This window comes from Arvicanthis niloticus, chromosome 8 (assembly GCF_011762505.2).
Source record: "Arvicanthis niloticus isolate mArvNil1 chromosome 8, mArvNil1.pat.X, whole genome shotgun sequence".
NCBI classification, from domain to species: Eukaryota; Metazoa; Chordata; class Mammalia; order Rodentia; family Muridae; genus Arvicanthis; species Arvicanthis niloticus.
The window spans coordinates 71,046,485-71,059,415 of NC_047665.1; the positions used below are offsets into that span (position 1 = coordinate 71,046,485).

Here is a 12,931-nt window from a genome sequence, read left to right on the forward strand (position 1 = left end):
ACTTGCTTTTTTTTGATAGGACGGTTCTTACTGCAGGAATCCAACCTCTGGGCCTGTCCTGAAGGAAACCCAGATTCTAGAGGGGACAATTAGTTTGGGACCAGTTTAAGAACCAACCCTGAAACAACCTGAGTAAGTCATTGATGTTTCCCAGGTTGGGATGGTCAGATGCCTCCCTTCGATTATTCATCCACACCAGGAAGATTGACCTTGTGTTATAGAGCAGCCACCATTCCAGCCACTGGGGATCCAGAGATGCAAAGAGCAGACTGAAAAATACTCCCCTTCATTGGATTGATGTTCTAAGGGCCAAGTCGGGGTGGGGCCGGGTAGAGACACACAATGAAAATGTAAGCAAAACACAGCGTGTTAGATGTCTGGGATGCTGGATTCAGTAAAGAAAAATACAGAGTGCGTAAGTTAAATTTGAGTTTCAGATAAACTATTTTTAAAGCATATATATTTCTTACATATAGCACAGGATAGACTTATACTAAAAAATATGTTTTATGTCCCCAAGCTTCAAATTTTACTGGAGATCCTGTGTTTTATCTATTAACTAAAAATAAGACTAGAAGGGAAAATAAGGCAGGAACAAGGGAGTGGCGGTGAGACCATCAGAATTTATCAGAGAGGATCAGAGATGAGAATAAACCCAAAGATAGCAGGAGAGGGAAGAGCAGGAACGAACATAGGAGGAAGATGGAAGAGGAACAGGTTGAGAGGTCAGCCCAGGCCAGATTATGGAGGCCTTGTGGAACTGTGGGAAGGTCTTTAGCTTCTCCTTCACAGGAGGTGAGGCCGCCGCTAGCAAATTGGACTTGCCTTTTATTTAATTAAATTAATTTAAATTAATTAATTTGGAACCCTGGGAGTGAACGTAGAGTCTTGAGCCTGTTAGGCAAGACCTCTACAGGGGATCTTGGGAGGCAGTTGGTGGGCTGGGGCGTTGGGTGGGGCTTAACACAAGTGGACTGGGGGAAGGGCAGAGAAGCCTTCTAAGGAGGCTTCTGAAGTAAACCAGGCTAGGAAACCCCGTGCTGTTCTGGGCTAGATGGCGATAAGCAGATTGTGATAAGAAGGAAGCAGATTCCTGACGTACACTGAATGCAAAGCCAAAGGAATTTGCTAAGATCAGATGTAGTATTGAACAGAAAAGGGAGGTCAGAGACAGCTTGAAAATATTTGATCCAGGTACTGGAAGGATGAGTTACATTCACCTACGTGGGAAAGCATTTTGAGACATGGCGGAAGGGGAGGGGCGGGCTTAGGGTCGGAGAGCAAAATTTCCTTAGGGTGTGTGAGGATTGAGAAATGTGTCAGGAGTCGATTCTGATAGTGGTCAATGAGGTTACCTGGAAGACAGGGGACTCTGTGAAGAAGGGCAAGTCTGAGAGTTGCACCCAGGCACCTGAGATCTTTCAGGTTAGGGACTTTGGAAGGAGGAGATGGAACAATAACAAAAGGAGGGGGAGAGTCCCAGTTAGGCTTTCAATATCTGATTCTGCCTGACTCACACGTGCTTCAATGGGACCTAAATGGCTTTCCGAGGATGAGCTGAGGGAGCAGCATTTCTGAGGCTCACATCACCTGCAGTGCCACATGTTCAAATCTGCCACTCTGCTTTATATCTGCATATGTGTCTGTTCATCCGGCTACAGCGTGGGGGTTCTGGCCCAGGACCACCACTCACTTGTGTGTATTTGTAACATCCCATGAAGTGCTAGCCACATGGAGGGACACTTAACCAACCATTCTTAATTAGACAGAAGGCTAATAATGCTTCCTACCCTCGGGATTTTGGTTTATCAGCTGTGTATAATGAAACCTTGGGTGATCATGTAACTCAGTGTTCAAACCCAGACACCTTTGAGAATAAAAGAGAACTCTATAAATAATTATACTGGGCAACAGTTGCGAGTCAAAGCTCTTTGGAAAAGGTGGCATATGGTCATCTCAAGAGATCAGAAACAGTGATAATATCGTGGCTCGAAGGCTTCCTAAGCTTTTCCTGCCCCTAGTACCTTTCAACTGGGATGATCTATACGACTGTGGGTATATACAATTATAATAAAGGGGGCATATAAATCATACATTTATGGGGCTAAATCATAAAGAAGCTTATTTTAAAACAACTCCTTGCAACTGAAGATAGCTCAGTGGTTAAGAGCATGTACTGTTCTTCCAGAGGACTCGGGTTTGGTTCCAAGCATCCACCATCCAGAAAGCTTATAACTGTAACTCCTATTTCAGGAAATCTAGTATCTTCCTCTGGACTCTGGGCAACCACATTCATATCTCATAGATACATGTGCATACACATAGTTAAAAATAAAAATAAAATCTTTTAATAAGCAAATCTTAAACATCAAGTACCTAGTGGATATAATTGTTTCCTTTTCCTTTTTTTTTTTTTTCTTTTTTTGAAAAAGGGTCTTCTTACCATTTAGTCCTGGCCATGTTGGATCTCACTACAGAGAACAAGCTGGCCTTGAACTCAGAGAGATCTGCTTGCCTCTGCCTCCTCTGTGTCGGAACTGAGATTAAATGCTTGTGCTAACAAGGCAGGCAAAGTGTGTGTGTGTGCGTGTGTGTGTGTGTGTGTGTGTGTGTGTGTGTGTAATTTGATTATTTATTAAAGATGGAAACAAATTTGCATGCTTAGATGTGCTTGTTAGAATTTACATCTTGGCTCAATATTTGATACTGCAAGACATAGGGCTTCCTTAATGTTTTTCAACGTTGATAGTTTGATTTTATAATCAGGCTGAGAATATCACTCACATAAACACACAACACAAATGTCAAAAATATGTTAAAAGCCATTTCAGAAGTTGCAGAAATTTCATGCCAGTTCCAAGCCAATATTTACTGAATGATTTTTTTAAATGTAAGTCAGCATTTCAAACTGCACTCTTTTAAAATCAAACATTCTAAGATAATACATTTTGAAGATACACTAAATTGATACTTAACACACTGAAGGATGACAGTAGGAAGCTATTTAAAGTCCTTGTTTCTGTAATTAAACTATTCCTTTTCTGTAAGAGCATAAAGCTTTGCATGCTTGGTGAAAGCATTGAAGTTCAAAACATAGAGTAATAGAATTCGAGCCTGTGTGTTTAAGGCAGTGCTTGCTGGCAAGTTGTGGCATGGCGGTAGATGCCGTTGACACATGCATGGTGTGTGTTCAGAATCAAGGCTCCTGTGAAGCAGCAGCATGGGGTGGTGCTGCCAGAAACTTCTCAGGCGCATTATAGCTTGCTTTTTTTTTTTTTTTTTTTTTTTTAATTAAGGTTTTTTTGAGACAGGGTTTCTCTGTGTAGCCCTGGCTGTCCTGAAATTCCCTCTGTAGACCAGGTTGGCCTTGAACTCATAAATCTACCTGCCTCTGCCTCCCAAGTGCTGGGATTAAAGGCGTGCACCACCACTGCCCGGCTATAGCTCGATTTTTGTTTGTTTTGTTTTCAAGATGGAATCTCACATAGCCCAGGCTGGCCTCACAGTTTTTCTGTAGCTGCAGATGGCCTTGAACTTCTACCCCTACCTTCCTAAGGGCTGGAATTACAGGCGTGCACCACATTCCTGTTTTACAAGTGTTGTTGGTTTGCTTTTTATTTTATGTGTATGTGTGTGTATCTGGGTCTAGACACCACTTTCACCGCCACATGTGTGTCTGGTACCTGAGGAGATTTTTAAAAAAAGGGGGGGGGGGGGAATGTCTGTGTGAATGCCTTTAGAGCCAGAGTTATAAGCATTTGTGAGCCGCCATGTGGGTGCTGGGAATCAAACCCAGAGCCGAAGCAAATGCTCTTAACCTCTTAGCTCTCTCTTCAGCCCCTGATTATTTATATATTATATATGTGCGTGTCATATATTGTATATATATATATATATTGAATATGATTTTGAATTAAGTTTTGTTTGCTGCAGGTTTGGAAACCCTTTGCTGATACAAATGTTTTTACTGTTTCCACATTTAGTTTTGTGACCCCCCATAGGTGCAAGGTGTAAGGAGCTTTAAGCATTTGACAGAGTAGGCTTTCAGGAATCATTGGGAAAATTTGTTTGAGACAGGGCCCCATGCAGCCCAGGCTAGCTTTGAAACTCATGTAGCTAAGGCTGGACTTGAACTCCTGATCTTCCTGCCTCCTGACAAGAGCTGAGATATAGGTGTGCATCGTCATGCCTGGCTGTCGGTAGAATTTGAATCTGTGTCTTATTCTCTTTGTAGGCCATGGGCTCCTAGTATGATCCTTGAGATGTTGTCCCCAACATGAACTCCTTTTCTGGCTTTTAAAGGCTTCTTGAAAGCTCTGTGCCAGGGGTCCATCCATCTGCTTGGCTCCTCTGGCCCATGTGCCCATCTAGTGCTAGTCTAGGGAATGACAGATACTCAGTTTGTGCTCTACCCCCATATCTTGTTTCTCTCTTTAAAGCACTGACCCGATGCTCATATTGTACATTATTATCATATTGTACTGACTCTAATTATCATATAGATGTTTCTATGCAGTCTATTTTGATCAGCACTCCACGCCCCTCCTATCCCTTTCAGTGTTTGGAGCAGGCATTTTATCAGTTCTTCTGCAAATGAATAGTTGACTCAGTCAGTTAACTTGAATCAACGTGACACTGGACGCTCATCCAGATTACATGGAAGACTCTACCTATTGTATAAAGTATTGTATGAAGTCTGTACAAGGAATTGTTCTTATCCTTGACTTCATTTATTAAGAAACATATTTATGGATATGAGTGTTTGCCTGCATGTATGGCTGTGTACCACATGCCTGGCTGGTACCTACAGAGGCCAGAAGTGGGCAAAGATTTCCTGGAATTAGAGTTATGGACAGTTGTGAGCTGCCATGTGGGTGCTGGGAATTGAACCCAGATCCTTTGGAGGAGCAGCCAGTATTCTTTTTTTTTTTTTTTTTTTTTTTTGGTTTTCCAAGACAGGATTTCTCTGTATAGCCTTGGCTGTCCTGGAACTCACCAGGCTGGCCTCGAACTCAGAAATCCGCCTGCCTCTGCCTCCCAAGTGCTGGGATTAAAGGCGTGCACCACCACCGCCCCGGCAACAGCCAGTATTCTTAACTAGTGAACTATCTCTTCAACCTTGCTTTCATTATTATTACTATTATTATTGTTATTTCTGATATAGGAGTATGAGAGTGTGTGAACTGTAGTCCATGTGTGGAGGTCACTGGACAACTTCCACCTTTATAGAGGTTCTAGGAATTGAACTCACATCATTAGGCTTGCCAGCACTTTATCCTCTGAGCCATCTCTCCAGCCTATGGACTTCAGTTTTTAACGTCCTCTAAAGGGATGCAATGGCCTTGTTCCGGTTGTAATTCCTGTGCCAGTTTGTATATGGTAATGGTCTTCGTAACATTGACAAGAGAACTGGAAAACTGAGGAGTATTGAGTGTCCATCTGTGCATGCACCTTGTTCTTGGTACCTTTGTATGGCCATGGTCATTTTCCTGGTCATGCACAGTAGGCTGTGATGTTCCTGAACTGCTGGATCTCTTGGGTGACCTTTCTGTCCCATCAGCACACAATTTCTTAGGAGGCTTCTCCTGCATCTTTTGCCTTCAGCTGGCCAGAGTAAAGACAAACCCTGCAAGATTATTTACAAGGCCCAGGGCCAGGGCTGAAGGTGTTCCTGTTATTTCTGTCCACATTACACTGACTAGTATTAGCAGAAGGTCCTAGTTAGAAGGACGGGACAGAAGGTGCACTCACCCTATGTATAGAGCAACCTGGGGATGTGTTCATTCCAACACGTAGTACAGTGGCTGTCACGGTAACCCAAAGGCCTCACCTCACAACCAGGCAGCAACTTCCTGAAGACAAGTGCTCTTTGACAAGTTTGGAAAGCACCATCTTGTCTAGGTTGATGGCACACTGGCTGTAACCCCAGCATTTGAAGTGCTGAGAAAAGTGGACGGACACGTTTGAATCTGGTCTGGACTACATAGACACTGTCTTAAAAAAAAAACAGCACTTCAGCTAAGCACTATGAAGAAGGGAGGAAAGCCAGGTAGTGGAGGTATATTTAATACCAACCTTCAGGAGGCAAGGGCAGGCAGATCACTGAGACCAGCCTGGTCTACAGAGTTCCAGGACAGACAAGGCTACACAGAGAAACACTATCTCAAAACAAACAAATGAACAAACAGGTGAGGTGAAGCTAGAGATGTGGCTTAGTAGATAACGTACTTGATTCACAAACATGAAGACCTGATTTTGGATCTCCAGGACACGTGCACTAAGCTAAATGAGGTGGTCCTTGCCTGTAATCTCAGTGCTAGGATGGGGGGAGACAAGAGGGTCTTCAGGGTTTGCTAATGAGCCAATCTAACAGAATTGATGAGCTCCCATTTAAAACATAAGGTGGGGCACGATAGAGGAAGACACCTAACTTCTATCTCTGATCTCCATACAAGCATGCAGAGACACACTCACATATATAGGTATGCATATACCACACACAGACACACACACACACACATACACACACACGAGTATGTGGACTACTAGGATATATTTAAAACCCATATATAATGTACATGTATGCACACACACATATATATGTATATATTATATATAGATTATATATAGGTTTTAAATATATATTGGTTATATGTAGGTAGTATATTTTTATGTATTATACATGTATTTATATATAAATACACACACACATATATATATAAAACCAATAACCTACATATTATTGGTTATTTGAAACAAGATTTTGTGCTCTATTACACAGTAGTCCCAGCTGTCCTGGAATTCACTATGTAACCCAGGCTAGCTTTGAACTCTCAGCCTTCAGAGTGTTGCAGTTATAGGAGAGAGCCACTGGACTCCCTAATCTTGACTACGGAATAAATTCTCAGAAAAGTATAATTCAATGGTAGAGTGCATGTTTAGTATGCATATGTAAGACTTTGGGTTTATTTTTCATCCCCCCCCCAAAATAAAATTAAAAGCAAATAAGATAAAAAGAAAACAAAACAAATGTCACAGAAAGATAGTCACACTACTGCTGCCTCCCAAGCAGCTGTCAAGTGCCCAATGATGCTTAGTCCCAGGTCCTCCACTTGGTGATCAGACTCAGCCAGAGTAACCAGAACACGGCAAAGACACAGTCACTATAGTTGAGCAGTTGCTGGTCTTCACAGCCTGCTGTATGGATGGCTCCTTCAGGATGCTTGGCTTCTATAACCCTCTGCCTTTTCGTATTTGCCTTCCCCGACCCCTCTCTACTTTTCTTGTCCAGGATGTGGACACATTGCAGCTGGAGTCCCCTGGGTCTCTGAAGATCAGCTCTTTGGTGTGCCTGCCCTCCTCCTCCCCACTTGTGCTCTGGAGAATGTTTAAGGGCTGCTTTTCCATTGGAAGCTCTTGTTTGCTCTTTGCCCTGCTGGAAGTGTGCTCCCTGGAAGAGCTTGGGAGGGGCAGGAAGAGGAAACACAGGGCTGCCTTTCAGCCTTCCCAGGCCTTGTCTTTAGGCTACAACTTCTCTACTTTGTTAGACAAGGATTCCCAGAATAGCAAACAGCCAGACACACCCATATTTACATCTTAGCACCAAATTTCTTTCCAAACAAGAAACAGAACTGCCCTTCTGTTTGAGTCCGCACATCCACTTTTCTTCATTCATACGGATAATGTGAAACTGACTCACTTGGGTCTGACACCGTAACTGTGGAATTGTGACAAAATGGACCTTTGTCTGTTTCTTTTCTTGTTTATACATGCCTCTCCTTGTGTTGTGAAGGTCTATTACCCCAGCAGAGTGTGTCTTCCTCTTGCCTGACTGGTTACATGTGACTTTTTTTCCATATCTATGTCTGAATGTGAACACATGTGTTTTATGTCCATGTAAAGCAATAACCTTTCCAGAGTTTCAGACTTGTTCATTAATCTAGCTGTCCTGGATAGTTTTTTTTACATGGATTATTTTAATATTGAAAGCAATCTTGAAAAGCCCTAGGATTCTATCATACACATAGCAGTTTTAACCAATGCAAAATACGTGTACAACACATACACACATGCACATACACGCACATATACATACGCACACACACACAAAAGCTGAAGCTGTATGTCTTCTTGGCACACATGTTTATTAGCTTGAGATATGACCTTTCTGTTCTTAGTCTTGTTTTTTGTGGTGCTGCTGTGGCTCTAATCCAGAGCTTTGCACATCCTAGGCAAGATATTGACCTCTAAGCTATATCCCAGCCATGTGTTTTGCTCTATGTAATAGATTCTGTGACTCCTGTATTATTAGGGAAGGGGTGCTTTAAAAAAAGGAGACTGTGATGTGAACTTACATGTTAGAGATTATTATTTAATAAAGATTATTATTACTAAATAAATAAAATTATACTAATCTTTCAATACCTTTTTAAACAAAACGTCTGTCTTCTGGCCCTTTAAACTTACTGCTAAAACTAGTAAGAGCTAAGAGTAACTAATTGGGCAGTTTCTTTCCCTTCCTTCATCAGTGTCTGATGGAGACGTTGTAATGAGCAAAGTAATGAGAAGTGGGGTACACAAGAAGAATTGTTCTCAGGACACACATTGAGCTTTGGAAGACTAGGACAAGGAAATAAGCCAGAGATGAAAATATTCTCTGTTCTTTGCCAGAGGGAGTCTGCACTGGGAGCTCTGTATGCAGAGGGTTCCAGGCAAAGAGAGGCTAACAGTGCTATCGTATCAGTGCCCTTGCTTTTAGAGAGATGGTTTACACCCAAATTCTGGACACCTCTGTGTGTGTGTGTGTGCGTGCGCACCTGTGTAACGGGACAATTTGTAGAAGTTGGTTTTCTTCTGAGGTCCTCAGGCTTGCGGCAAATGCCTTTACCCACTGAGCTTTTTCTAGAGAGTTGTGAAAATTGGCTGTGATGGTGCACCAGCTTTTAGTCCCAGTACTTGGGAGGCTGAGGCAGGAGGATCTCTGTGAGTTCAAGGCCAACCTGGTCAACATAGCAAGCTCCAGGCCAGTCAGAGCAACGTAGTGAGACCCTGTCTCAGAGACAAAACAAAGACAAAGAAACAAGCAAAAGTGCTGGGTTCTTGATTCCTTGAAGCTTCTCAGTGGTCCGTATTTTCCTCCTTATCTTAAAAAAAAAAAAAAAAAAAAAAAAAGGGGAAATGGGGGGGGGGGGGGGGGGGGGGGGGGGGTTGCTTCTACATGCTATGAACCGGAAGCGTTAACCTTGTTTCTCCTAGTTGATTTTTTTTTCTAGGAGACTCTAATAATCAACTCTGAGAGGCCCAGCTTGGAAGCTGTCTGCTTAGGTCAAAGCCATCAAAGCATACCTTTCCTTGCTGTGTGTATTTTGGATGAAGTCATTTCAGGGAAGATGTGGCTGAGCCTTCACTTTATAGATCCCCAACTATTACCTCTCATGACATTCCCTTTGCCTGGCCTATGAGAACGGAGAAATGGAACTTCCCAGAGGTTCATGGGTGCCAGCAATCTTCTGAGGGCTGTACACCTACCATTCTTCTTGCTGCTGAATGACATCTGTCAGAACCATCTTCAGATGATAAATATTTTAAAATCCTGTTAATAGGTTGAAACTATAATGAAAAGTATACAAATGATCAGAATTCCTGGGGTTAACTGCGGTAATTACAGACACAGGGGCAGCCTACTTACCTGCAAACAACCAGTCTCTCCAAGCTTTCTCATTTGTAACAAACTCAATGACAGGAAGAAGTAAAAAAAACATTTGCTCTAGCATCTAAAGTCCATTTTTTTTTCAAATTTCTTTTGATTGTAGATTTTTTTCCCCTCATTCTTGCTTAAAAAGAGAAACAAAACAAATAAAAAATTCTGCTAAGTTACATTGATTCATTAGCAACTGCCACAACCCCTCTTGGTGTTCTACAAATGAGATGCCTGTGAGATCATTAATTGTGAACTTCACTTTTGCTCTTCATCTTGCAGAACAAGGGAAAAGCAATCTTCATGTGACATCCCAGGAAGATGCATCATGCCGCAGGCCCAAGGAACGCCTTTCTAATGGAAACACCAGGGCTCAGGTTTCCAAGCCTGCCCGAAATATCCCAAGGAGACACACTCTAGGTGGGCCCCGAAGTTCCAAAGAGATCCTGGGAATGCAAACGTCTGAGATGGATAGGAAGAGAGAGGCGTTCCTGGAGCATCTAAAGCAGAAGTACCCCCACCATGCCACAGCAATCATGGGCCACCAGGAGAGGCTGAGAGACCAGGTAGGAACACACTATCAGTTCTTTTAGTCTTGCTCATTCGAAAAGTATTTGTAATTTTATATATTTATTCATGCAAGTGTACATACAAGTGCCCGTGTGAGTGTGTGTAGCACGTATGTATGTGTGTATGCAAACCTGTGAATGTGCACAGATGCCAGAAGGGGGCTCTGTCAGTTGTCCTTGTCTATCATTCTGCCCTTATTTTGAGAACCAATCTCTCCCTGAACCTGGAGCTTTCGTTTTCTCAGCTAGACTTGCAGGCAGCAAGCCCCAGTGGTGGGCTGGACTGTGCCTCTCTCAGAGTTGAGGTTCCAGACATGCGCAAAGGCTGTGAGCCCTCTCTCCAGGCCACACCCACTCAGTCTTTATTATTGCTGTGTTAAAGTTACACCCAGGGCCTTGCTTATGCTAGGAAAGCAACCCTACTTAGCTCATTCATTGCTTGTGTGTTTTTGTTGTTTTTATGATCTGTTTGTGTCAGGTTGTGGTGGTACACGCCTTTTGAAGGCACTCTGGCCAGCTCCAACGTGGCGAGCATGGCTCCCTCATTCCCTCTGCCTTGTTGAGTACTTACTCTTGGGACTTGGCATTCATTAATTCCTCACACAACCATCAAGATACCATGGTTCTCCCCAACTCACAGAGGAAGAGATGAAAGCCCGGGCTTGCAAAGCCCACCCTTGGCTTATGGTCACACTAGTGGGTAAGCATGGGGCAGAGTTGAAATCTGAACCCAGGCAGTCTAAACAAGCTCTTTCACTCATTACAGATACTTAATGAAGGGTCTAGGCCACTGGAGCATGGCAAACATGGCTCTGGCACGCCTTGTCCTTCTCTCCCATTCCTTCCGCCTTGCTAAAATCATTAGATTACACATTCCTAAAGCTAGCCACCAAGGTCTGTTTTCTTATTTGGCTACTTCCTCCCCCTAGGGCTACCAAGATCCAGCTAGCAAAGTACTGAAGTCTAGCAATCAAAACCCCCCCTTTGGCTCACTTAATTAACATGCCCAATTAAAATTAAACACCTCATTCTAACACAGGGTTTTCCCTTTTACCTTTATAAACTGCCATTTGTCTATGGGCCGCAAATATGCTATCCAGAGGCAGTCCTTTGTCACTGGGGATAAAAACCCCTTCCCCCTTTCCCTCATTCCCTTCCCCTTAGCCTCTATCTCTTGCTTTGTCTCTTATTCCCTGCCTTGTGTCCCTCTGGGGCAAATAAATCTCCTTTGTGCTGAGAAACTGGTCTTGAGGATCATCATCTGGTACTTTTTCTTTCACTTTTAGTCCTAGCACATGGGAGGCAAAGGCAAGTGGATCTCTGAGTTTGAGGCCAGCCTGGTCTACAGAGTAAGAGGGTTCCAGGATAGCCAGGGCTACACAGAGAAACTCTATCTTGAACACCCCCCAAAAGATTTATTTATTATAGTAGTAGTGGTAGTAGTGGTGATTATTACTGTTTGTTTGCTTGTTTGGGTTTTTTTTGTTTTGTTTTGTTGTTTGTTTGGTTTTTGGTTTTTCGAGACAGGGTTTCTCTGTATAGCCCTGGCTGCCCTGGAACTCACTCTGTAGACCAGGCTGGCCTTGAACTCAGAAATCTGCCTGCCTCTGCCTCCCAAGTGCTGGGATTAAAGGCGTGCGCCACCACCGCCCAGTGTGGTGATTATTACTATTTTGCTTTTTGTCTGTTTGAAATGGGCCTCACTTTGTAGTCCTTGGAGGGCTTTGAACTCTCCATATAGACCGGGCTGGCTTCAAACTTACAGAATTCTGCCTACTTCTGCCTTCCAAGTCCAGGGATTAAAGGCATGAGCCACCATGCCCAGTCTATTGTTATTATTTTTATATGTGTGCTTGTGAGTGTGCCATCTTTCCAGCCATCGTGGCTCATTTTTTAATAAAGGAGATGACCTTAAGGTTCACAGTGAAAAGACACATTAGTGTTCCTCTCACCCATTTGTTCCTGGTGTCCAGCTTAGCTACAGAAAAGGCTGGATGTGAGAGCAGGCAGCAGAGGAGGAGAACAGGGGCCTGACCCAAGAGGAAGGCAGCTCTCTAAAAATGTATCAAATGCATAGGCCACAAAAAAAATATTGTTTTCTGAGTGAGACGTGGTGCAACTGTAATCCATCCTGGGAGCACTCAAGTGCTTGGTTCAGTGAATGAATGAACAAATGAATGAATGAATGAATGAACAAATGAATGCAAATATCCACAAGTACATGTAAAGGTGAAATAAAGCATCTAAAAATAGACTGTGACAAGCCTCTTTTCTTCAAGCTATCGTCAGATGCTTTTCTGCTATTCTTTTTTACTTCTTTCTTACAAATCCCAGATACTTTCTTTTGGATCCTTTGCTTTCTGCTGTCTCCAGTCACCTGTTTTTCTCCAGTTATCTCAACAGCCACGCAGATAGCATCCAACTGTAGCATAGGGTATTATTGTTCCAGGGCTGTGTGCAATTACTCTTTAGCAGACTGAGTGGGTTTAGGGTCACAGGAGATGTGAGGCTTCCTTGGTGGCTCTCATTGGCCTGTTATCAGATTGACCTTTGAGGTTGGAGATTGTCTTGGAGGAAGTGGAGAGCTTTCAGCCATTGTGATAAGTGGGCAGGTCGGGGGAGAGCCTGCTGCCGGTGCACATTGCAGGTACTGAGACAGGCTCAA

At 43.2% G+C, this 12,931-nt stretch overlaps 1 protein-coding gene across 16 annotated transcripts in view; it reads left to right on the forward strand.

Annotated features, from left to right (window-relative positions):
- Positions 1-12,931, forward strand: part of Kiaa1217 (KIAA1217 ortholog) — an 805,390-nt gene that overhangs the window by 508,485 nt on the left and 283,974 nt on the right. For all 16 annotated transcript variants that reach the window (XM_076939581.1, XM_076939576.1, XM_076939590.1 and 13 more), the window contains one exon: positions 9,980-10,263. In XM_076939581.1, the coding sequence (XP_076795696.1) occupies positions 10,150-10,263 (114 nt within the window). In that variant the 5' untranslated portion in view covers positions 9,980-10,149. The remainder of the gene's footprint in view (positions 1-9,979; positions 10,264-12,931) is intronic.